Source organism: Aspergillus niger, assembly GCF_000002855.4.
Source record: "Aspergillus niger supercontig An12".
NCBI classification, from domain to species: domain Eukaryota; kingdom Fungi; phylum Ascomycota; class Eurotiomycetes; order Eurotiales; family Aspergillaceae; genus Aspergillus; species Aspergillus niger.
The window spans coordinates 410,919-434,972 of record NT_166527.1 but is presented as its reverse complement, the minus strand read 5'-3'; the positions used below and the strand labels follow the sequence as shown (position 1 = coordinate 434,972).

Sequence of the window (24,054 nt, the reverse complement as noted above, 5' to 3'; positions counted from 1 at the left end):
GCTTGTACGTAATTTAGAGCTTTGAATGATTTAAAATTAGACTAAATGAGGATTTTCTCTTCTCTACATAGATTACGAATATAATTCCCCTAAAACGTTTGAGGCAAAACGACGGCGATAAGAACTCACGCTAATTTTTGCGCTATGCACCCCGGTACCAAAGTATCCAGGATCAAAGGACACCCCCTTCTCGCAGCCTTGTCTAGGTGGAGTAACGGAGGTTTTAGTTGCATCCACTAGAGTCCGACAGGGGTTCGGTTGAGGGGCTTGAAGCCAGCTTCTGTCGCACGCGCCCCCGTCAACATTTCCACCTCCCACTGTCACAACATGAGCGACAAAGAAGCCCTTGGTCCTCCAACAAAAAGCACGCTCCAAGATGGGGAATGGAAACCGAACATCGTAGTCGGGGTTGACTTTGGTATGACGCACACAGGTAAGTACGTGGTAGTCAGGCCATATGTCGCGTCTGCTGCAAGACATTTTACTTGCCTTGAAAGCTTACTGCTGATCAGGTGTCGCATACTCGTACGGACCAGATTGGCCACCTCCCAAAACCATCCAGCGATGGCCGGGGAAGCTGCCCGGCGAGCTAGCCAATAAGGTTCCCACCTGTATCATCTATGGCTCTGATTCTAAAACAGTCAGTCATTGGGGGTTCCAATGTGATATTGATAACTACGAGGCACAAACAAAGGAGTTCTTCAAGCTTCATCTAGCACCTCAGTATGTGCGAGATGGGGGCCCAAGCCTGACAGAAGCCCAGAAGTGGTTCCAGGACTACATTCAGTGCATCTATCGGCATGTGGTGTCCTACTTTGAAACCACGATCCCACACTTTGTCATGCAACGCGTCGAGTTCATTTTCAGTGTTCCGACGACTTGGAAGGATGTGCGCATGGTAGAGGAAATTAGGAGGTTGTTGATGCAAGTCATTGACGCGCGAAATCCTAATCACCGGGCCCGCATCGGCCTCACGGAAGCAGAAGCCGCGGCTGTTTATGCAGGAAACGAGCATTACGGGGTCAGTTGCCGTTCATACCAATAATCTAATGTATGGCACTGAAACTGACAGTTGTACAGCAAGATGATACCATACTGGTTTGCGACTCGGGTGGAGGAACGACAGTAACTTGACCCCATGACCACTCTTTTGGCCGCTAGAATGTTGCAACCAACATTGACCGTAGGATGTAAATGTTCTCAAGCTTCTGTCGGCACAGGGTGAACCTACGCAACTAGCTCAGCTCGGTCATGTCGAAGGTAGCTATACAGTTTGTTATTATATCGTCCTTGGTTAACAGTATGCCAGGACACCCTATCGGCTCGGTTTTCATTGACAGAGAAATACATCGCCTCATGTGCAAGCGACTCGAAGGTATCCATCAGCACTTGAAGTCATCTCCAAATACGACAGCGTGGAGAATGACATTTGGACGATTTCAGCGATACAAATGTGCTTTTGGCACCGATGCCACGGCCACGCCTTGGCTGAAGCTGGATGTGCCAGGATTAGATCCCAATCTTGACTTTCCAGAGGTGGGAATATTTAATGGTCAGATGCAGATTGCTTGGTAAGGTTGGGTCAAACAGTCTGTTATAATAAACGCTCACACCGGAAAGGGAAGATGTTCAGAAAAGCTTCGACTCGAAAGTGGATGGAATATTCCAGCTCATAGATACACATATCCAACAACTGCGCGCCCAAGGCTCTAGTGACGATATTGTTTGTTTGGCAGTGTGGAATTTCTTTACACACCTAGGCTAACACATGTCACAGAAATATCTGGTGCTGTCCGGCGGGCTGGGTAGCTCGCCGTATGTGAGACAACGCCTTCAGGAGAAATACAATAGTTCGAGCAAAGTCTCTCCGACAGGAGTGAATATGCAAGTTCTCATGGCCGATGAACCGTGTGTTGCTCCTGATTCTCGCTAATGGATCGTGAGATCACTTACCAACTGCATGTCATAGTCAATTGGTTGTTGTCCACGGCTTGGTTATGGACCGCACCCAGCAGCTCAAGCGCGGCGTTCTAACGTTCGGCTTCCGATGTGCACCGGTGAGCTACGGCATCATATGTCACAAGATATACAATCGCGAAATACATGTAGGGGAGCGAGTCCAGATGGACGTTCGCGATAAGCGTCTGTATGCTCTGGACCAGATTGACTGGCTCGTAGTCAAGGTTTGTATCTGCCTCTCATCTTTCATGTTTGGAGTTGACCATCGTGCTCTGACTAGGGGCGTCCAATTCCACCGACTGGAGTCACAAAGGAATTCCACCTGAGGACCGACGTCGGTTTGGAAGCTGGAATCCATAATGTTGAGATTGTGATGTCGACGGAGTTGCCGGACAGGCTACCACGCAGCTTGTCCCACGAAGGATGGCAAACTGTTTGCAATCTCGATATCGCGACCGACAACGTGGATAGGAAGCTGAAGAATCGCCATTGGTACAGCTCGAAACCTGCTTTCTGGAGGACGTCTTTTGAGGTGAGGGTAGTCGTTGGACCCGCTGATCTCTCGTTCCAGTTGTGGTCCAGGGGAGAAAGAATCCGGAGCAAGCATGAGCCAATCTCGGTGCATTGGATGCCCGCGGAAAAGACATAAGTATTAGTCTCATACCACACCATCTGTGTCCGGTGATGGAAGTACACTGCCCCACTATTCATATTGTCTAATATAAACTTGATCTATACTTTGTTCTTAGTCCCCGAGGGGGATTATCCGCCGCTTAGACCATCCCATTCAAAGGAAACGGCAGCCCATCATACACCATGCCGGAATTCTTGCGACAGTCAAGGACTCCGGATCGTGTCCGACGACTTCTGCCAAGTCGGATGTGTCCGTTGTGTGCAGAGTCCCCATGGGGGATCGACGACTCCAGAGTGTAAATCCGGGGAAGATAAAGGGTGGGACCATATAATACATAAAAGCGCGATAGCATGGATTGACTGTAATCCGACGTCTTTCGTTAATTCTCCTCAACGCCTTTCCATTTAGTCATGGCGCCCAGAAACGACGAATATCACCTGGACGACAGGGACTCTAAGATCATCGTCGAGAATCTCGAGGATGTCTCATATCCAGAACACTCGTTGACTCAGTTTCCTCTCCTCCGGGAGAAGACACCCACTGAACTGGAGCATCTGGACAAGGCTGTCCTAATGAAACTGGACTATTACTTCCTGCCTTGTGTGACAATTATGTTGCTCATGAGGTGTGTTTGCTATCATTGCTACCAGCAATACCAAACACTAATGATGGCACAGCTACCTAGACAGAATCAACGTATCCAACGCCCGTCTAGCCGGCATGCAGGACGACCTCCACATGTCCGACACCGAATGGTCCGCCGGCATTTCCCTCTTCTATGTGGGATACATCATCTCTCAAGTTCCGGCAAGCGTCTTCATCGCCAAAGGCAAACCAAGCATAATCTTCCCCTGCATTATGCTCTCCTGGTCTGCCGTCACAATCTGCATGCCGGCCCTTACCTCCGCCTGGGGCTTCTGTCTATGTCGATTCCTCGTCGGCGTGACAGAAGGCCCCTTTATCCCCGCGGTCTCCTTGATGACTTCATCCTGGTACACGAAGAAAGAATCCCCCTTACGCATGGGCATCTGGCACGCCGGGAATATCATCTCTAATGTATTCTCTGGACTTCTTGCGGCAGCCATCCTCACGAACATGGATGGCATTGCACATCTTCGTGCGTGGCAGTGGTTTATCCTATTAGAGGGGATCGTCAGCATTTTGGTAGCCTTAATTGCATTTTGGTTCCTCCCGAATTTCCCCGATAATACTAGTCGACGGTGGTTCAGTGAAGAGGAAGCTGAAATGGCAAAGTACAGACAGTTTGTCTCCGCGGGAGGGATCCACGAGGATGATGAGGGTGGTCGCTGGACTGGGGTTTGGCTTGCCGTTAAAGATCCATTCACGTGGTTGTTTTCGGCGATGCATTTCGCGCTTATTATTGCACAGTCGTTCAAGGATTTCTTTCCTTCAGTACGTCTACTCTCTCTACTCTCACATTCTACACATTCCTGATGATAATGATACAGATTGTCGCAACCCTCAACTTCTCCCAAGTCGAAACATACCTCGTCCAAGCCCCACCATGGGTGATAGCCTACATCGCCACCCTAATCCTATCATGGTCCTGTGGCCGCTTCCTCAAACATTGCTGGCACATCGTTATACCCATGCTCATCACCCTCGCGGGGACAGTGATCATGATCTCAACCTTGAACATCGGAGCGCGGTACTTTAGCTTTATACTGCTGTGTACAGGACCGTTCGTTGGATTGAACGTAAGCGACCCATCACACTGTATTCATTGAAACCCACACTTCCCTTATACACTCCCACCACCCAAACTAACTTAGAGGTTAGATCCAAATATCCTGGGAAACCAGCGTCGTCCCCCGCCCGCGCACAAAACGAGCCGCCCTGGTGGCAATCGCGAACTGCGTATCGTCAGTCTCGCATTGGTTCACGCCATATTTCTTCCTGACGTCGCAGGAGCCAAGGTATGAGACCGGAGGGGGGATTATTATTGCGGGATGTGGACTTACGGTGTTGCTTTGCTTGGCGACGAGGTGGTGGTGCGTGAGGAGGAACAGAGGTCTGGAGAGGGAGGAGGCGGAGGGGAGAGGATCAGGGTGGAGGTTTGTTACTTAGATAGCGCTGAGGTTCTCTGGTGATGGCGGTGAATTACTCTGAGGGAATGAAACAGTAGTTAATAAGGGTGTGTGGGTGGTTTGGTTGATAGTTTGGGATATAGCCATTGTTGATTTTGATTGAGGGGGTGAATGGAACTTAGCTATTTAGTATATCTGTGTTATGACTCATTCTATTCTTCCTTGTGGCATTCAATGAGTCACTCAAGCTATGGAGCTGGTCTTGGTTGTTTGTGGAGATGGACATTTTCCGCTCTGTAGGAGAAGTTCCGGATGATGCTGTAGACTCGTTGTCCATCAGCCGGATATTCTCCGGACAGCATCATCCAGACAACAAAAGATACCTTTGATCTTACCGATGAATTTTGATATATAAATAACAAGATAATCTCAGTTCATTCAGACTATCGCAAGCAATCAAAGAACAATTTCTTCAAATTAAACATTTCACTTCAATCCTCTCTACATCCACATCCTGAAATACCACCAAAATGACCCAATCCGACCCCCAAACCACCAGTATCTCGAACCCCTTCCGCACGCGCATTCTCTCCGGGCAAATAACCCCCCTCCTAACAGCCAAGTACCTAACGACCAACGAGCTCCCCCTTCTCTGTAAAACGACCTCCATCCATGCCGTCTTCATCGACATGGAGCACTCCGCCCTGGACATGCGCACCGTGTCTCAACTAATACTCGCCTGCCACTGTGCCGGCATCTCGCCCGTCGTGCGCTCGCCCTCAAAGTCCCACTTCCATATCAGTCGCATCCTGGATGCTGGCGCCTCCGCGGTGGTAATCCCGCACGTGGAGTCCGTCGAAGAAGTGAAGGAAATCGTGCAGCATGGAAAGTACGCTCCCCTGGGGAAGCGCGGATGCACGAACAACCAGCCGGCGTTTGGGTTCCGGCACGTTTCTACGAAGGTGCAGAATAAGGTGCTCAATGAGCAGACGATGCTGATCCCGATGATGGAGACGCCTGGGGCGGTGGAGATTGTGGAAGAGATTGTGGCTGTTGAGGGGGTGGATGGGATTTTGGTGGGTTCGAATGATCTCTGTTCGGATTTGGGGATTCCGGGGGGTTATGATACTGCCGAGTATCAGGATGCGGTGAGAAGGGTTATTAAGGCGTGTGTGGATGCTGGGAAGCCGGTGGGTATTGGAGGGATTGGGGGGAGGTTGGATATTTTGGAGATGTGGTTTAGGTTGGGGGCGACGTGGTCGTTGGGTGGACAGGATGGGGCCATGTTGCAGGCGGGGATGAAGGGTTTGAGTCAGAAGTATGAGGAGATTAATGCGAGGTTGGAGAGGGAGTAGAAGTGTCAGGGGAGTTTGTTTTGTGTTTAGATGTATATAGTTTCTTTTATATATCGTTAAGGAATTGACTCGCGGCTGAGGATCCGTACACGTACTCCCCAAGCATGCCGGCCTCCATACTCCAAAAGACGTTGTCCCCAAATATATCCCATGACAATAGTTGGTTTTCCATGGCTGATTCATGCATTTGAAATCCATTCGCCGTTTCATCGGGTGTCAGAATAGGCCACAGCGGGTTATGCTGGATGGGTGAATCATGAACACCGGGGATCCCAGTATTCAAACTGCCATGTTGTTGGTACTGTACATCATCTGTATCTTGGTTTATGGCTGTTGAATGAATATGTTGCTCGGTATATGCTGCGTCTGGTCGTTGGAGGCTCTTCGTCTTGCGTAGAATATCTGCGCGCAATGCTTCATATAGAGCAACATAGTGAACAGAGTCAGGGAGTTTTTGAACCATCAGTTTCAATGTTTTCTCGCCCTTCTTTACTGCCTCGGAAGCACTCTTAATCGTCTGGACATCAAGATCCTCTACAACTGAAACACAGAACATGACAGACAACCCCGCGGTAAACAGGGTTTGGAAGTAACTGCGGGTGTATGTCACAAGCCCCTGGTCAAACATTGCGCAAAAGCTAGAAATGGTCCCCACGGAATATTCAAGACAAATGCTGAGTAGGTCTCGCGGAGGTACGTTGTTTCGCTTAGGCACCAGATCAATCGCTTTGCGGATGATAAGTAGTCGCTCTCGCATCAAGAGCAGATCATACCACTCCTGCCTCTCATACAAGCACTTTGGGTTGGTGAAGATGGGTGCAGAAATTCTCCAACTGTTTAGCTCGTTTAGAAGCTCATCAAGGTCCAAGTATATTGTTCCACTAGCCGTTGCCAAATCAATTTGTGACATGGTTTGCTCACCAGTCCCTTTGCCCTTTTGCTGAAATTTTGTATGAATCTTTGAGGTGACCTGGCGTAGTCGGAGGCATACTAGGAATACAGAAGTCTCGGTAGTGTGGGTGGAGCCCAGCTGTGCCGTGCTGATCCGATAGAAGGAATCAAGATCCGCAAATACCCCAGACTGTCCGGCGAGGTCGAGCTCCTCATCGTCTGCATCTGCAGGAAACCCGACCTGGATATCTTTGTCAGATATGGCGGGTGGGCGGTCCAGCATCACAGAGGTATATCTGTCCAGCATGTAACATTGCCAGAAGACCCGTCTCCGCAATTGCTCCTCGAGCAGATTGCCATCTAAGCTTTTTGGAGTACGACACCTATGCAGACCCTGCTCAATACACATTCTGGTGCTCAATTGAATTAATTCCCATATCGAGGTGCCTGCGGAAGCGCAGTCAGCGATAATCCCGATGTTTCAGGAGTGAGAATACCGCACCAATGTGATAATAAATGCCAAATCTGCTTACGAGCAAGATATCTTGGATAGACTCCAAGCCTCTGAGGAGGAAACCAGCTTCGAGGTGCTTTAACGCGGCAAGGAAATAGCCGTAAGGATGGTACTGGTGCTTGCCATTCCGGTAAAGTGGGATAGCACCGATGGCAAGTATCATGAATGCCCGAAATAGCTGGTGCTCTGATACTTGACTGCCACTAGCACGTCCATGTTGATCTTCCGACTTTTCTGGAAATAGTGCTTGGTATAGACCTTGCACGCATCGGCGCAGCAAAAAGGGGTTTTGGACATGGGAAGTTCCCAAGCTCGCCAATTGTCAGCATGAAAAGTTTTAGTTATGAAAATCAAGAGGAACACGTACTAAGTATTAAACACTACCAAGGCTTCTTGAGCTGATGGAAGACTATTCTGCTGCACACTTGTTTCTAGAATTGTGGCTCTCTTGGATAAGTTGTGTAACAGTTTCTGGTTTTGCTCCCTCCACCGAGGGTCAGTAAAGAGAAAACTCATAAAGCTATGGGTTAATGTTAGTTTCTGGACCCAACTCTCATATAACAGACACCTATACCTGATCCCAGCACCCTCAGTGTAGTTCGGGGACTGGCTCGTATCACTGTCACTTTCATTCCCATGTTCAACGGCTCGGCCTGAGCTATTCTGGGACTTAGACCCCAAATTCCTGAAGTCTTCTGGCGAATGATACTCTGTATCATGCATCGAGGGTTCTATGTCGATGACTCCGGTTTGGAGGCTTAGAACCTTTTGTTCCAACTCAAATATAACTCTCCAAGATATCAATAGCTGCTTCCAGACTAGCTAGAGGATACTTACTCCCGAGAAACTGGCTCGCTGCCGTTCAGGCTCACCGTTAAACAGGCCTGGCCGCTTCTCATACATGGCGAGCATTTTGGACGCGCATTGTCACACTATTGGCCGCCCATTGTTAGATCTATAGCTTACACCGGCAAGGCTTGGGCTTAGATGGTGAGACTGATTACCTTGGCTTTCTTTGTGTAGCATGACTGACAGGCTGGAAGTCGTGGGAGTTGCCTGTTCTCATCTCCGTTGGCCATAATGTCGGCATTTGTGGGTGATAGGATCCACGGTCACTAACACCACAAAGATCACGGTCGCCGAAATGACCGACTATCTCTTATTTGTTACTGCATCTCTTGACCCCAGATGCTTACTGTCAGAGAGTGTGGGGAATAATATGGGGAAGCGAATAGCCTCGGCTTACTCCGGTAGCACCACCTACTAGCCGTGGGTTGCATCTTTCCCATAGGTCAGTCGGAGACAAGGCTATAGGCGGTGTACTATTTACTGTTTTACAAAAGCATGCTGCATGACATTATCACCATGCATGATAGCTGATGCTACAATGAACAAGAGTATGTGGTGGAATCTGGCGTCGAGAGGCACATCTCTGCATCGGACAATGTCCGCAGGATCAATCCACCCGCCGTGTGGCTTCGGAAAATCTCCGTCGCACGGCTTCCCCGCAGCCAAGAAACGGTCACTCCACGGGGATCCCACACGTTTTCCTATCATTATAGCGGGATGGGATCTTCCATACTGCGACTTCCATGTCTAGGCATGAATCATGGAGGAAAGCCGTCGGACAAGTCCTACGCCTCGGAGTCCCAGAGCAGAGCGGAGACTTCAAGCCTGCGAGAGATGCTGGAAACGGAAGCAGAAGGTGAAACAGTCCACTGCCACTACGTTGATCTTTCCTGACTAACGCAGTGTCAATAGTGCGACAGGTTGCTGCCTGTATGCACAGCGTGCATTGAAGCGAAAGCCAAGTGTTGTCCACGAAGCGTTCAATTAGGGGGCACCGCAGAGGATGCAAGCGGACTTTCCAATGCTGCACTTCCAGAGTAAGGACCCACTGACGGTATAGCAAACTGCTTTTTCCAGAACAGATTTTGACATGAGTTAGTTACATTGAAACGCTCAAAAGAAAGGTGGAAGCTCTGCATGATCAGTCTAGGCGCCAACGCCGGCGTCTTACAGCCGACACAAGCGATGAGAGAACATCGCACTCACCTAACAGCCCAACAGAAGCCGCACAAAATAGTCCACAAACCTCCCATGACACACCATTGACGGAGCAAACCAGTCTCACTGAGCGGTCAGTACAGGCAGCCATGGGAGAAATCGAATTCCTATCTCGCAACGCCATGGCAGAACCTCGTGGTGAGGCAAGTGGATTTCCCCAGGAACTGGCGATAGGAAGCATGATTCAAGCTTCCCTTACTATTTCAGGGAGAGACCCAACACAATCTTTATGTTCTTTGTCTCAAAAGTCAAAGTACAGCACCATTTTGGGACAAGTAGTCCCTACACTCACCAGAGACGTTGTTGCTATGGACCGTTTCTTCGGGCATACAAAAGCTCTCTGTCCATTCATCGACGAGGAAGAGATGCTAGGATATTGTGATTCTTTCTTTGATAGTAGCCAGGAATCCCAAGCGACTCCGTATACCTCATTCAGAGATTTCAATGTGTATATGGCAGCAGCTATTGGGATCCTACTCTCTCCCGACTCGGGTATTGAATTTTTCGCCAGCAGCTTGCACAGCGCGGCAATGCAGAAGTTTCCCAGCATAATCCAAAGTAACGATGACATGGGCTTGTTGCATTCCTTGCTGTTGTTGATTATTTACTCCATGTTCTCATCGGTGGGGGGATCCACATGGCATCTTGTCGGCTTGGCCATGAAGAAGGCAATATCGTACGGTTTCCATAAAGAGCCACTCTCTGACCTCGGCATAGCTGAGGAGAAGCTCACTCGGAGGAGAGGTATATTCTGGAACCTGTACATACTTGACAGGTCTGTGCTACTCTGGGCTTTAATATGCAGTGGCTTATACTCTACAGGACTATTAGCTGCGCAATGGACCGGCCATTCAGTATTGAAGATGAAGATATTACGCTTCAGGTATGTCGCAGGTATACTCCAAGGTGTGTACTAACACCGTTCAAGGTTCCGTCCTATGATGGGGACATCAGTTCACCAGACACGCTTGACTTCCCGGCGTACGTTGTCATGCACGCTCGACTGATGTCTAAGATGAGAGGCTCTTCACGTCAGCAGTCAATATTCCATTATGGAAGCCTCTCCTACTGGAGAGATATACCAAGGGGAATACAAAAATCGAGTGTAGCTCCTGCTTCCTCTAGAGCAATACGGCAGCTCACCTGTAGGGCAATGGTCTGCCTAGCACAAATCAGTGGGCTTGAGCAAGCCGCAACTAGGGTTCTTGGGACAACCCATACTATCCGACAAGATGTAATAAACACTTGTAATGATTATATCAATACCGAGTATTTGGCTGTGGAGGACGACTGTTTCACAGGCTCGTTCGTTGATGCGTTTGACATCTTTTCCGTGGGAGTGGTTCTTATCTGCCTGGGAAGGACAGAGCTCCCTTCAGAGATGTCGAATGCAACCAGTGTTCTCAACAAGTGTACTGCTTTATTGACACTTCTTGGTGAAAGATTTCCGGCGCTCAAAGCTTTTTGCAGGGTTCTCTGGTGCTTGCAGGAGTCAGCAGACATGGTAAGCGATAGAAAATCATTTAGCACGACTTACATCAGAACTACAGAACTAAAATAACAAGGCACAGATAATTGATGAGCTGCCGGAAATAGTCCCCCATGCTCTTCAAGTACTGATTGAGGGTGCATTCCGAAGTGATTGCCCGGTTCGTTAACTTGCGGTTCGGAGAGCCAGCCTTCGGAGAATGCCCGCCGGACGGAATCCGTATGTCTTGAGCATATATCATGGCAGTGAATGCCAACCAATGCAGGCAGTAAAACTACAGTGTTATTCCGAGAATTTCAAGGCAAATCGTTATTCTTTGCACGATACCAAAATGGCACCCAGCAGGGACGATGACTTGGTTTCTTCCCGCCAGACTACTGCGGATAAACCAACAGTGTATCTCCTTGACACATTCCCTCCAAAGGCAATCGAGCACGCCAAAACACTCTTCAACATTATCCAACCCCAAGATGAAGAGTTCCAGAACTGGAGACAGAATGCACGAGCTTTGTTAATCCGAAGTTCGTATCTTACTGCCGAAGACGTTGCCAGTTGTCCGAATCTCATTGCGATCGGCAAGCACGGAGTGGGCATTGATAAGATCGACCAAGCCGCTTGCGCTGAAAGAGGCATCAAGATTCTTAATACACCTGGAGCAAACGCACGCGATGTGGCTGAGCTGGTCATTGCTCTTTCTCTGTCGGTTGCTCGTGGCATTCGGTCCATCACAACACGCCAAATGTCAAAGCCCGTCCCAAAGGAGACCTGCAAGGGGCTGACGTTGTACCAAAAGACTGTTGGAATTATTGGCATGGGAAATATTGGACGGACCGTCGCCGAGATTTTTCGGGGTGGCTTCGAGACCGACATCATCGCATATGATGCCTATATGCCGGACGACATATGGACGCACATCCCCCACACCAGAGCCAACAGCGTCGATGAAGTCATCACTCGGGCAGATATCCTCTCTATACATGTCCCTCTTACAAACGAGACACGGGACATGATTTCCTACGACAAGATTTGCATGATGAAGCCGGATGCCATCCTGATCAATGCGGCTCGGGGAGGGATTGTCAATGAACAGGACCTCACACGAGCATTATCTGAAGGCCATCTTTGGGGTGCTGGCTTGGACTGCCACGAACAGGAGCCTCCCAGCTTTGAGAAATATGGTCAACTGTGGGAAAACCTGAATGTGATCAGTACACCGCACATTGGAGCTGCGACGTCAAGGGCACAATTAGCGAGTGCCACTGCGGCAATTGACAATTTGCACAAGTACCTATCTAGTCTGTGATATTCACACCCAATAAATACAATGTTACATTTCTCCTCATCATCACTTATACAGTCTAGATTTTAGCCTTCAAAACCCTCCCCCCAACCACCCCCCTACAATGCCACCTCACAACCTGCACATTCCCCTCGATACTATCCGTAATGAACAACGTCCTCCCATCCTCTCCGCCAAACGTACAGTTCGTCAAATTCTTTCCCCCATCCTTCGCAGTGACAATCCTCGCCTTCGGCACCCCCTCCCTATCCACCACAAACACACATCCAAGACTAGGATGACAGATAAACAAACTCCCCTCTTCGTCCACCGCCAGCCCATCAGGCCCTGCACACCCAAACGACTGGAAGAACAATCCCACTTTCGACGTGCTCCCATCCGCATGCAGCGGCAACCTCCACACAGAATTTTGCCTCGTCATAGCAACATACAAGAACCGCTCATCGGGGGATAACACCAACCCGTTCGGAGATATCCCGTTCGATACGAGACAGTCTAGCCTTCCGTCGGGAGAGAGCCGGTATACACACCCGGACGGGTCCGTCATTCCCGTTTGGCCCTGGTCTGTGAAGTAGATCTCGTTCTTGCTGGAGATAATTAGGTCGTTTGGGCCTTTGAAGCGCTCCAGGTTGCGCCGGGTTAGGAGGGGGGTTAGGGTGTTGGTGGTGGGGGAGAATAGGAGGATGCCCTTTTACCTCATTAGTCTTTAATCCAATTGGGCTTGTGGGAAATGGAGTGGGGAGGTATGTATGCACCTGCTTATAATCCGCAATCACTAGACATCCGTCTTCTCGGACGACTAAACCGTTCGGTTCCCCGTCGTAGCGAATACATTCGGTTACTTCCTTGTTCTTGTCTATCTTGAGAATCCTCCCGTATGGAACATCTACAATGTAGAGATCGCCATTCTGCGTATAGACTGGCCCCTCGAGGAAGATATCAGATGCTGGGCGTGCCGAGCCGCTGCGCCACTCTGTCGGTTGGCCTGTGCACCGGAGGTGAGAGGGGATGCGGGCGTAGATTTCGGCTTGGATTGTTGACGGTGGTGGGTAGAAATTCATTTTGAGAATAGTAGTCAATGGATTGAAATTGGTAGAAGATAGTTGGTGTGGCTGAACTGGTTGGGGTTGGCAAGTCTCGTGCCCCCGCAATATCTCGCTTATATAGTAGTAGTGCCTTTTCGTGCAATAGGACTGGATCCGATCCGCGTCGGACATTTCCCGATTTTAGTACTAAGCTAGGGTCTTGGTTGATATACTAGGGAGGTGATGGGGGTTTATTTATAATTTGCTGGAATCCGGGGTTGCCCCGTGCTTAGGGTCTGGGGAGCCTGTCGTCTAAGTAGGTATTGGTTGTTAAAAGTTCAAGTCAAGATGGGTCTTATCACTGAGACGAGGAAGGCAATTCAGGATGCTCCGAAGGGCATGTTTAATGCTTATGTGTTGATGTGTACGTGTGTTTTTGCTTTCGCTGGTGTTGCGAAGGGGTTTGATGAAGGTATTTACATGGACTCACTGCGTGAAGTTAGAATGGCTAATGGATTGTCTGTTGCGGGTAGGAAATATTGCATCGCTTGTTACTCAGCCGCATTTCAAGGCGAAGTTTGGCATTGATCATCTGTCGGAAGAGGACTATGCGGATACAAAGGGGTGGATTGTCTCTATTACCACTGCAGGTGCTGTTTTTGGATGTCTTGGTGTATGTTTGGCTCAATGTTATCTGTGGTCTGGGGCATACTAATGTCAGTGCAGTGTCCTCGAATCAACGACCGACTCGGACGACGATGGACCTTTCGTTTGTCGACGCTTATCTATATTGCAGGGATTCTTGGACAGGGACTATGCAATGGGAATCTTTCAGGGCTTTATGCTTCGAGGTTTATTGCGGGATTGGGGTTGGGTGTGCTTACTATTGTGCCGCCTATCTATATTTCAGAGGTATATACTCCAGAGGGATATAACATGTGCATTGTACTAACAGATTTAGATCGCACCGAAAACAATTAGAGGTCTCCTCACACTGCAACATGCTGCATGTCAACAGTTAGGTGTCGTATTCGGCTTCTTCATCAACTACGGGGTGACTAAAAGCTACCCCGGTGGTGATAAACAGTGGATGCTCCCTACCCTGTTGCAACTTCTCCCGGCCACCATATGGCTGGTCGGATCATTCCTCTGCTGCGAATCTCCCCGATGGCTATTATACAAAGGCAAAAGGCACGAAGCAGCCACTAACCTGGTCAAACTGCGCCATCTACCCCTTGACCATGCCATAATAGTAGCCGAGCTAGCAGGCATGGACGCCCAACTCCTCCTGGAAACTGAATCAGTCGGCGAAGCCACCATATGGGAGCTTCTGAAAGAGACACTCACCCCAATTGAGAACCGACGTCGCTTCTTCCTCATCTTCATGGCAAATCTCTTCTCTCAATGGTCCGGAGCCAACGCCATCACGCAATACTCACCCACTATCTTCGGCTACCTCGGCATATCCGGCGAAGAGTCAACCTTCCTAGCAACGGGAATCTACAGCGTGGTCAAATTCGCCAGTACTCTCGCGTTTGCCCTGTTCATCGTTGACTTCATTGGCCGTCGTCGATCACTAATAACAGGCATCTGCCTGCAAATAGTCACATTAGTCTACGTTGGAGCGTACCTCGGCGCTACAAAGGACATGACCTCAACCCAGATCAGAAATACACCCAGTGCCTCGCACGCCTCGACAGCAGCTATAGTGGCTATTTACATCCACGCTGTGGCATGGAGTATCGGGTGGTTCGGCATTCCGTATCTTATCGGGTCAGAGATTTTCCCCATTAGGATCCGGTCGCTGAATGTGTCCATCTCGATGGCGTTCCATTGGGCGTTCTATTTTGGGTGTTCGAGGGCCATGCCGAGTTTGTTGGCTGCTACGCATCGGTGGGGTGCGTTTCTGTTCTTTGGCTGTATTTGTCTGAGTGGGTTGGTGTATGTGTTTTTTGCTATGCCGGTGAGTATATTCTGCATTTTTGGGTGGGCTGGGATGGGACTAACTGAGCATAGGATACGACTGGACGGTCGCTGGAGGCGCTGGATAGTCTGTTTCAGCGTCCTTGGTATACGGTGTATCGGGTTGCTTATCCGTCTAGTGAAGCTCTTCAGGTGGAGAGGGAGGATGCGAAGTTGGGGGATGCTGAGCATGTTGAGAGGGCATGATGGACTCCTGCATACTTGTTCTGTAGTGTCACCATAATTTTCATTCAATTAGTCTTATCACAAGAGATAGTGAATTCTCTGGTGCGCTAGGAATACATCTGTAGAGATGAATAACACATAATCGAGTCAACTTCACTACCCCAATTCATCTCTGATCCGATCAGATAAGATAACATATCGATCACCCCAAAACAGTAAAGCCCCGCGCCAATAATGACATCTTCTGTCCCAGTTTCGTTCCGTGCATCAATTCTCCCCCTCTACCCTCTACCTTCTACCCTCCCACCCAACAAACCACTCCACACCACCCATTGACCCCATCCCATGGCCGGAACTAAACGCACCTGGGACGGACAACCATCATCCACCGCCACAATAACAACAACCCAACCACCCACCATGGCAGACTCTACCACAGACCAACCCCAACAACCCGAACAGCAACAGCAGCAGCAGCAATCCAACCCTTTCATCAACATCTTCACCACCTTCCGCGACGAACTCGACGAGCACCACGACCGTCGCGAACGCATAATAAAAGCCAGTCGCGACATCACCGCCCTCAGCAAGAAGATCATCTTTGCGTTGCAGCGGTAATCCCCTCCCCTACCCTTACCCACCATCTTATCCCCAAAACTAACACAGATGATAATAATAGAGTCCGAACCCTGAACACACCCCTCCCCGCCTCTCTAACCAAAGAAACCACCACCCGCTTCAACCAAATAACCACACACTTCACCTCCCTCCTCCCAGACCTTCGCCCAGCACCAAACACCCACCGCTACATGCGGCAACTCAGCCCCGCGATCCAGGAATTCATCGAAGCGCTATCCTTTCACCACTACCTTACCACGCAGACACTGATTACCCTCGATGAAGTGAGGAAGCATCTTCCCGAAGGAATTCTGGTTACGGAGGAGGATTATCTACTCGGGTTGTTCGATTTGACTGGGGAGATGATGCGGTTTGCGGTTACGGGGTTGTCTGCTGGCACTTCTACATCTGATGATGGGGGTGAAGGTGGTGGTGGTGGAGGATTGGGCCAGGAGCAGAAAGGCATTGTGGTGGATTTGAGGGAAATGAGGTGCGGGTTTGAGGGGTTGAGTGTGCCGGGGAGACATCGGGGCGTTATGTTGAGGGATATGGGGAAGAAGGTGGATGTGATGCAGGGGAGTGTGGAGAAGGTGGAACGCGCGGCGTATGGGATTTTGGTCAGGGGGAGGGAGAGGCCGAAGGGGTGGAGGCCGGATTTGGTGGTTGGTGGGGGTGGGATGGGTGGTGAGGATGATTATTGATTGATGGTGTTTTATGGAGTGGGGGAGGTAGAGAGCGGATTTGTGCATACTCGGGTCCATCTTCGACATGGATGAGAGAGATCCAGGATGACGTATGATGTACATGCACGTTGAATCATAAAATAACCATGACAATAACCTCATCAATCGTGTACGAATGTACTAAGTAGGTACACATTATCTTCAAACAATCATCAATCAGAAGCATTCAAGTTAAATCAAATCAATCAATGAATCAAAACACCAAACACCATATCCGTCCATCCATCCATCCATTCATCCATCATCAATCATACCATACCATCTCCCCTCCCCTAAACAGTTGGAAACCTCGGGTCCTCATCCTCCGTCAAAATGCCCTGCGAGATCAAATCCTCCGGATTAGGCCGATTCTGAATCTTCTGGTCGAGGTGATCAGCCAACATATGTTTCTCGAGTTCGCGGGCGTTGGCCTGCAGTGCGGGGGCGGCGTGGGTGGTTGGGAGGATGTTCCCTATGATTGCCATCATCAGTCAGCCATATACTTATTCTGAGAGATAAATATATATGGTATATGCATACGCTCAACCAGCTCCTCCCGCTCAGGACGATGTTCGAGATGTTTCTTCAGGGCGTCTGTGGTGCGTTGGCGGGCAAGTTCTTGGCGGGTTGCTTGGAGGGATCTAGTACTTGTTTGTCAGGTACTCCAATAGATATACAATATAAGGATGATGATGTGTAGATGGAAGGAGGAACCGTACGGTGCAACATTCGTATCCAACAGAATATGTCTATCTTTGAGATCCTGCACGTCGGGGCGTCTCTGGAGATGCTTCTCCAAGGAACTGCGACGTTCTGGAGATGCGGAGAGAGGGGTCTCGTCGATGGCGGCAGCAGTAGTGTTGGGGTCCATTGCGGGGTAGAAGAGTGTAGAACTTGTTGTAGCTTAGATGGGTGGATGATAAGGAACTAGTATGCTGAGTTGGTTAAACGCTGGGAGATGGGCTGGGTATATACAGTATTTCAGTGGATGAGTGGTGTGACTGGGATAAAGAAAGAACGCTGGTTGTCCAGGGGATTAAGAGGGGATGGTCAAGTGATGCGTGCGGAGGACGAATCCACGGGACTGCCGCCGAGGCCCACTGGACGATGTCATCACACCCTGACTTCACCACATACAACAGTGGTATTTTTTTCTCACTACAATCAAGGTCAGAATCAGTCACTGTTGCATTCTGGTGCACTGGATAGTTAACTAGTTAGCTAAGTAGCTCGTTAACATCGTCAATCTGCTTCCTCCAATTATCTTCGTAGCAATCGAAAACATGTCCAACAAAGTAACGCAAAGAATGACTGCTATATCTGTTTTGTAACTGCAGAGTAGAATGTCGAAAAGCGGCCTGGGAATTTCCCCCCACAACGTGGCTAGGAGAAAAGATCTGCCCATTTCTTCCCTCGGAAGTCCCAAGGAATAAAAGCAACCGCCTGTCCCTCCATCCTGAACGGAAAGCAACGCCATATGAGGACCCAGCATCTACTACGCCTCTCGCAGCCTAAGCGACGCCCAGAGAGTTCACCTCGACGATGGCCATACTGGATCGAAACTGTCCCGTATCCGAATTCCTCTCGTCTACCGCATTTCGCATCCATGCCGTCTGTCCAGGACCTGTCGCCCATCAATGTAGCCAGTCGACTCCGACAACAAGCCTGACCTTTGGCAGCCCGGGAATGGCAGAACATATCCTTTTCTGCTTCGTGTAACAACCACAATGGTCTATTTCAAGTTTGAGAAATATTCAATCCGTCCATCTGCGCAGACTGACGGACCCGACCATCGGGTCAAGGAACCCAGAGCTTACCACGGCCACGGCTGCTACCACGCGAAGGGCCCCGAGAACCACCACGGCGGCTGTTTGAATAGTTCCGTGATGCCCCCGCCATGCCACGTGCGGCCCCGGACTGGGTGCTCAGATCAACCGTGGGCTGATGCTTCGTTACACCCAGCGATCGGCTAAACGAGTTGGGGTCGATTGGCTGCGTGGGAATTTCCATCGTAGCCTCCACCGGCGGGGCGACAGACTTGAACGCAGCGGCCTTGCGAGTAGTGCCGCCGCGCGAGCCACCTCCTCTCGAAGATCCTTTGCCGCGACCGCGGGGGACGAAAACAAGCTCATCCTCGTCGCTCTCATCCTCGTAGGAGAGAAGAGACTTTGGTTCAGCGGTAGTCGTCTGGGTTTTCTCCACGTATTTGCACCGGTTCTTGTACTCCCGCTCCTCGTACTGGATGGATGTCCGCAGTTGATGGATGTTCTTGACTCCGATGCCGAATTTCTGCGCCCAGACCTGGGTAGGCCGATCGTTCGTAATTAGAATGCATGTCTTTGCCGCGTTAGCCGCATCAGGGCCGCTGTGCAACCGCCACAGAAGGGCGCTGAGCAGCGGTCTGAGCATCAAAGGAACCGTCGGAATGGTGGACCCCGACGCAGAACGACGGTGCCCACTCTCTGGCTTCTTTTTCGCATCCTTGCCGACTCCATTTACGACATGGGAATTCGCACACTCGGGGCTAGTCCGGGAGCTCCTGGAGGACGGTCGGGAGGCAGGGGCGCTGTGAGTGCCGTTTGACGTGATTGAAACGGCATCGGATTCTTTCTTGAAATTCAGCTTGTTGAGAAGCATTTGCGACAGATCGTCAGGAGCGGCGCCGTTCTTCTTCGTATCTTTGAATTTATCCTCGCGATTCCGCTGCGCCACCTGGTTGTCCGGAAGAACTCCGTTGGCTTCGGGTTCCTCCTCGAACTCCGGAAGGAAGAACTTCTCCGCATCGGTCCAGTTCTCATATTGCTCCATAGGACCCTGCAGGATGACTCGTTCGGCGGAGATGTTATCTTTGCCGGAGGTAACGCGGTCGAGGAAACGGACGGCCTCCCGGGCATTGATGGCGACTTGGGATCCGGCTCTCTTCAAGGCGTGGAGGCGCTCGAGGGCTAGAGAGGCATCGGGTCAGCAGAAATAGGCCGCGTGTCATCGAGTCACTCACTGTAGAGGGGAACGATAAGAGTGATGGCGCCATTAGTGGTCCATTTTTTGATTTCGCTGATATTGGTGGTTAACGCCGTCTCGTCCACGGCACAGTGGAAGACCTTGCGTCCGGTCGACATGGCTGGCTGAGAAAGGTCGACAGGACCGGTCGCGTAGTTGAAGGGTAAAAGACTGGAAAGCCACAAGGGCCCTAGACCGAACAGCTTGCTTTGACGACTGCGACCGAGCCGCAGGCGTGGTTAGCGTGGTGCTGAAGCCCGCGAGGGAGGTTTGGATTGGGATTAATGGAGGCGGAGGCCTGGGAATGTGGGGGCCCTGGTTCGAGGACCAGAACCATAGCCATTCAGAGCCCGACAGCCAGCCAAATGCCAGATTTGAAGGAATGAATCACTTACAATGAAAACCTCGCTCACTAGGGAAGATCATCTGCAGCATTTTGGGGTTCAAATAAGCGATCGTTGATGGAACAGAATCGAGGCGAGATGGTGAGCGAGGAATGAATCCATCAGCGGATCAACTGAAAGCCGCGGGATTCGCCTGGGCCTGACTAAGCGCCAGACGGATTCGACCGAATTTATTGTCATCATCATATATTCACCACCATTATTGTCCCCTCATAACACGTCGCTGCCATACCCCAATGACTCAATGGCCGCCCGGGAGTTGTCATCACCTTTACCCGTCGCTACACGCTTATCTTATTCGGGATTTCCCGTGTACTTCTAGATGGTTCGATCTCTATCTGGTATGGTATAACTGCGGTTGCTGGAATCGGAGATGGAGGGGAAAACGCTATGTCATACAAGACCCGACGATCATCAGGCCAAACCAATCTCTTCGCCTTCAAACCAACGTCAGCTGTCCTTATCCTCCCGTCCCTCCTACGTTGCCTTCTTGATGAGACCCTCCTCCGGCTTGACAAGTTGTGCCCACTCACTGTCGCCATTGTCAGCCACTGAACCTTTGTAGAAAGTCAGGGATCGGAAGAGAACTTACGTCCAGCTGCCATCGTATACCCTCCGCAGGTTGGGCTCCCCGAACTCCGCTTCGCCTAGTGCCGTCTCAATGATAGTCGCTGTCACACCAGTGCCACAAGAGCTGATGATGGACTTGGACTCATCAATATCCTTGCCCTCGAAGATCTTGCGTAGCTCAGGCCCCGGGAGATAAGTCTTGGTCTCCGGATCCAGAAGCTGTTGGAAGGCCAAGCTTTGGGATCCAGGAATATGGCCCGACGACAGCCCCGGACGTGGCTCCGGATCGGTTCCTGCCCAGCGGCCATAGGAGCGTGCGTCCAGGATCTCCACTTCCTTTGCGCCCTCCTTCCTATGCTCCTTGGCGATCTCCTTCAGCTCCCGGTAAGGGATCACGAGTTTCGAATCATACGTAGGTACGGGGTAGTTGGTCCTCTCCGGCTGGGAGGGCTCACCAGTCTCCGTCGGGTATCCTTCGCGAACCCACAGCCTGTAGTTGTTGAGTAGATGAACTCGAGGGTGTCCAAAGACTCGCAGGGTCCATCCGACGCGGGGAGCGCTAAAGATCCCCAGCTCTTCGGTGTCGTAGACGACCACCTCGTCGTCGCGGCGAATGCCAAGCTCACTCATTGCTTCGGCAAACGTTTCGGCGGTAGGAAGCATGTGCGGGTAGGGCGATTCATGATCCTTGACTCCATCCAAGTCGAAAAAGCGAGCCTCGGGAATGCGATGCTTGCGGAAGATGTCAATTCCCTTGCGACCCTCAGGGTCGTTCGGCATGAACCAGGCCGCGCATAGCGGTATCACGCGGGGAGAGGTGGAGATCTTCGTGCGCGGGTTCTTCTTGAGGGCGGAATCAAGCTCCTTGGGGGTAATCAAATATGAATTGAAAGAGAATTGGCGACATTGAGCCGGTTGTCGTGCCTGTTGTGCAATGGACATGGTGGACCGAACTAGGCGAGTCGGTGAAGGGATGGAATTCCGAAGAGTTACAAACGCCATATTGCGAGGCGGGGGCAGATGCAGTAGATATGGGAGATTTTGGTCAAGGATAATTTACATTCCGCTCAGACCGTGCTGTCTGATTAACCCACCTGCAGGTCCGGAAAGATGAATGAGGGGGAAGAAAGGAAGAGGAATAGTGGGAAGCGCAAGATCAATGGACGATGACGGGAGAGCTGCTATCAGTCCGTGTTTCTCCTCGCAAATGCGGAGGTGGCCATGTGAATTTCGGGAAAGCCTGTCCGCTTATCGCCCGGTCCACTTCCAACCACCTTCCCTTAACCTCCCCTTCGTCCCGACACTAAACGAGAACTCCGTTGCAATCCAATCATCCTCAGCCATGAAGGTCACCATCAAAGAGTGGAACGCCGTTGCTACTTGGCGCTGGGATATGCCCGATGATGAAGTGTGTGGTATTTGTCGGGTTCAATTCGATGGTACATGTCCGACCTGTAAATTCCCAGGTGATGATTGCTCGCTATGTATGTCAACGACAGTCCCTACTCTTTTTTTTTCAGCAGCAATGGTTATTAACCGGGTATTTTCACAGTACTGGGAAAGTGTGGCCATTCATTTCATATGGTGCGATTGTGGATCTTGATGTTCTCATCCTGAAGCAGAAACACTAACAAACCCCAGCACTGCCTCATGACTTGGATCCAACAAGAGTCCTCGAAGGGACTCTGTCCCATGTGCAGACAGAGTATGTCACTAATGTCCCTGCATTTATCTACGAGTGCTAAATCTGGCTGCAGAATTCGAGTGGAGGCAAAACGACGAGGAGGATGAATAGCAACCTCAAGTTCTCTACAACCTAAGCGGGTCGTTGAAGGCGTTGGTGGCTCCTTGCAAATTATGATACCCTGCGACTGTATTTTCTTCTTTCTAGCATAGAACTATTATACTGCTTATCTCTATATATTTTCTGCAATCACTCAACATCCGTGCACATAAACAAACCTCTGTTTACCGCCGATCGGGTCACCTGACGCTATCGATAAGGCAGCAGATGATCCGCGCTGAATGCGGCAAGTCAGTAGTTCCCCAGAGATACGGGAAGCTTGCTTGCCTCCCCGTAGCATCTCAGGTACCGGCCCTGCCCTGCCACGCTCACTTTCCATCCTCTCTTTCCCTCTCTCTCCCGATCACTCCATTCTAACCATGTAGCTCCACCCAGACATGTCTCTTCCAAAACACACCTCCCCATCTCCCTTATCCTCCTCACCCTCCCGCCAATCAGTCCGCCGAACCTCAGGATCTCGCCCCCAGAGCATCATCGACCGGCCCGGCACCGCCCAACAGGTCACCGACATTCCGGAGGAGCATGACTCTCACGAAGCTGCACCTGCACCAGCTCCAGTCCCACAGGTACACGCCCCTACCGAGCACGACAAACCCCACGATACAACACCCACCTTCCAACCCTTCTTCACCCTAATCGAAGACGCCAACTCCTCCGAATACCACCACCCCACAGTGCACTACATCTTCTCCGACGATGACACCGACATCGTGACTGAGGCGGCCCTACGCGCCCTAGAAGCAGAGCCCGATCTTTTCGCAGCCAACGGAAAGGGTAAATCCAAACCCACACAAGACCACCGCCACGAAGCAGACGGTGGTGCACAGGGCACATACCCCGAAGACGATGAATACGCCCACCAGAGGAAGGAATCCCTCCTCCCGGACCCTATCCCAGGCGTTCGCGATAACTACGTGATCCTCGATATAGACTATGCGTCTCCAGACGGTGCACAAAATGACACTACAGTCCCAAACACCGATGGCGCGGCGAGCGCTCACGAAGCCCAAGGAACAGGGCCTCCGCTTGCACAACAGCAACAGCAGAGTCAGAACCAACCATCGGCGCATAAATACACCGTGACCTCTGCACACAGTCTGTCGCCAGCATGGCAGGTACTGAATACGCAACTAGTTTCGGCGCCTACCTTCGAGAATAACAACTCGTCCGGGGGACAGCCGCCTAATGGGAGTCTGATGCTCAAGATCAAAGGCACAGCAGGGCTGCCTATGAATATGCCGGGGAAGGATAAAGATAGAGAGAGAAGTAGTCAGCGGTTGGAGGATATGATGGATCAGTTCGCGAAACGGTTGACGGAACTAAGACAAGTAATCGGTGCTGAGGAGCAGGCGGAAGATGCGGAAGGAGAAGTGGGAGGCGACTTGGCACTACCTGAGGAAGGGGATGTCGAAGGTGCTCCTGTGGTTAATACTGAAGAGCCTAACGAAGCCCAGACTCATGTTGAGGGCGGTGGGGAGAACGAGGGACAGTCTGCAGAAAATTGAG

At 50.7% G+C, this 24,054-nt stretch overlaps 13 protein-coding genes across 13 annotated transcripts; 8 read left to right on the top strand and 5 right to left on the bottom strand.

Annotated features, from left to right (window-relative positions):
* Positions 1–327: 327 nt before the first annotated feature.
* An12g01630 (uncharacterized protein) lies at positions 328–2,924 on the top strand (the record flags this gene model as incomplete). Its single annotated transcript, XM_059750698.1, has 10 exons — positions 328–433; positions 513–1,021; positions 1,081–1,098; positions 1,188–1,260; positions 1,310–1,571; positions 1,621–1,723; positions 1,778–1,908; positions 1,970–2,183; positions 2,240–2,491; positions 2,709–2,924. The coding sequence occupies 10 exons, from the start codon at positions 328–330 to the stop codon at positions 2,922–2,924; spliced, it is 1,884 nt and encodes a 627-aa protein (XP_059605517.1).
* Positions 2,925–3,003: 79 nt separating this feature from the next.
* An12g01620 (uncharacterized protein) lies at positions 3,004–4,879 on the top strand (the record flags this gene model as incomplete). The annotated part of the gene is made up of 6 exons (XM_059750697.1): positions 3,004–3,218; positions 3,271–4,006; positions 4,063–4,262; positions 4,292–4,311; positions 4,394–4,530; positions 4,832–4,879. 6 exons carry the CDS (start codon positions 3,004–3,006, stop codon positions 4,877–4,879), a joined length of 1,356 nt encoding a protein of 451 aa, XP_059605516.1.
* Positions 4,880–5,171: 292 nt separating this feature from the next.
* An12g01610 (uncharacterized protein) lies at positions 5,172–5,996 on the top strand (the record flags this gene model as incomplete). Its single annotated transcript, XM_001395211.1, has 1 exon — positions 5,172–5,996. One exon carries the CDS (start codon positions 5,172–5,174, stop codon positions 5,994–5,996), a length of 825 nt encoding a protein of 274 aa, XP_001395248.1.
* A 46-nt stretch (positions 5,997–6,042) lies between these two features.
* An12g01600 (uncharacterized protein) lies at positions 6,043–8,313 on the bottom strand (the record flags this gene model as incomplete). The annotated part of the gene is made up of 5 exons (XM_059750696.1): positions 6,043–7,281; positions 7,421–7,712; positions 7,769–7,921; positions 7,976–8,208; positions 8,239–8,313. The coding sequence occupies 5 exons, from the start codon at positions 8,311–8,313 to the stop codon at positions 6,043–6,045; spliced, it is 1,992 nt and encodes a 663-aa protein (XP_059605515.1).
* A 475-nt stretch (positions 8,314–8,788) lies between these two features.
* An12g01590 (uncharacterized protein) lies at positions 8,789–11,126 on the top strand (the record flags this gene model as incomplete). Its single annotated transcript, XM_059750695.1, has 7 exons — positions 8,789–8,798; positions 9,002–9,106; positions 9,191–9,287; positions 9,371–10,243; positions 10,300–10,351; positions 10,397–10,972; positions 11,040–11,126. The coding sequence occupies 7 exons, from the start codon at positions 8,789–8,791 to the stop codon at positions 11,124–11,126; spliced, it is 1,800 nt and encodes a 599-aa protein (XP_059605514.1).
* A 162-nt stretch (positions 11,127–11,288) lies between these two features.
* Positions 11,289–12,260, top strand: An12g01580 (uncharacterized protein; the record flags this gene model as incomplete). Its single annotated transcript, XM_001395208.1, has 1 exon — positions 11,289–12,260. The coding sequence occupies one exon, from the start codon at positions 11,289–11,291 to the stop codon at positions 12,258–12,260; it is 972 nt and encodes a 323-aa protein (XP_001395245.1).
* A 55-nt stretch (positions 12,261–12,315) lies between these two features.
* Positions 12,316–13,318, bottom strand: An12g01570 (uncharacterized protein; the record flags this gene model as incomplete). Its single annotated transcript, XM_001395207.1, has 2 exons — positions 12,316–12,945; positions 13,013–13,318. The coding sequence occupies 2 exons, from the start codon at positions 13,316–13,318 to the stop codon at positions 12,316–12,318; spliced, it is 936 nt and encodes a 311-aa protein (XP_001395244.1).
* A 312-nt stretch (positions 13,319–13,630) lies between these two features.
* Positions 13,631–15,451, top strand: An12g01560 (uncharacterized protein; the record flags this gene model as incomplete). Its single annotated transcript, XM_059750694.1, has 5 exons — positions 13,631–13,811; positions 13,933–13,955; positions 14,009–14,194; positions 14,244–15,245; positions 15,299–15,451. 5 exons carry the CDS (start codon positions 13,631–13,633, stop codon positions 15,449–15,451), a joined length of 1,545 nt encoding a protein of 514 aa, XP_059605513.1.
* Positions 15,452–15,850: 399 nt separating this feature from the next.
* On the top strand, positions 15,851–16,749 carry An12g01550 (uncharacterized protein; the record flags this gene model as incomplete). Its single annotated transcript, XM_001395205.1, has 2 exons — positions 15,851–16,044; positions 16,110–16,749. The coding sequence occupies 2 exons, from the start codon at positions 15,851–15,853 to the stop codon at positions 16,747–16,749; spliced, it is 834 nt and encodes a 277-aa protein (XP_001395242.1).
* A 314-nt stretch (positions 16,750–17,063) lies between these two features.
* On the bottom strand, positions 17,064–17,641 carry An12g01540 (uncharacterized protein; the record flags this gene model as incomplete). Its single annotated transcript, XM_001395204.3, has 3 exons — positions 17,064–17,242; positions 17,311–17,411; positions 17,490–17,641. 3 exons carry the CDS (start codon positions 17,639–17,641, stop codon positions 17,064–17,066), a joined length of 432 nt encoding a protein of 143 aa, XP_001395241.1.
* Positions 17,642–18,281: 640 nt separating this feature from the next.
* An12g01530 (uncharacterized protein) lies at positions 18,282–20,205 on the bottom strand (the record flags this gene model as incomplete). Its single annotated transcript, XM_001395203.3, has 4 exons — positions 18,282–18,394; positions 18,588–19,715; positions 19,769–19,960; positions 20,166–20,205. 4 exons carry the CDS (start codon positions 20,203–20,205, stop codon positions 18,282–18,284), a joined length of 1,473 nt encoding a protein of 490 aa, XP_001395240.3.
* Positions 20,206–20,651: 446 nt separating this feature from the next.
* Positions 20,652–21,686, bottom strand: An12g01520 (uncharacterized protein; the record flags this gene model as incomplete). The annotated part of the gene is made up of 2 exons (XM_001395202.3): positions 20,652–20,706; positions 20,767–21,686. 2 exons carry the CDS (start codon positions 21,684–21,686, stop codon positions 20,652–20,654), a joined length of 975 nt encoding a protein of 324 aa, XP_001395239.3.
* A 217-nt stretch (positions 21,687–21,903) lies between these two features.
* An12g01510 (uncharacterized protein) lies at positions 21,904–24,053 on the top strand (the record flags this gene model as incomplete). Its single annotated transcript, XM_059750693.1, has 5 exons — positions 21,904–22,228; positions 22,297–22,328; positions 22,386–22,462; positions 22,641–22,833; positions 22,914–24,053. The coding sequence occupies 5 exons, from the start codon at positions 21,904–21,906 to the stop codon at positions 24,051–24,053; spliced, it is 1,767 nt and encodes a 588-aa protein (XP_059605512.1).
* Between the last annotated feature and the right edge of the window lies 1 nt (position 24,054).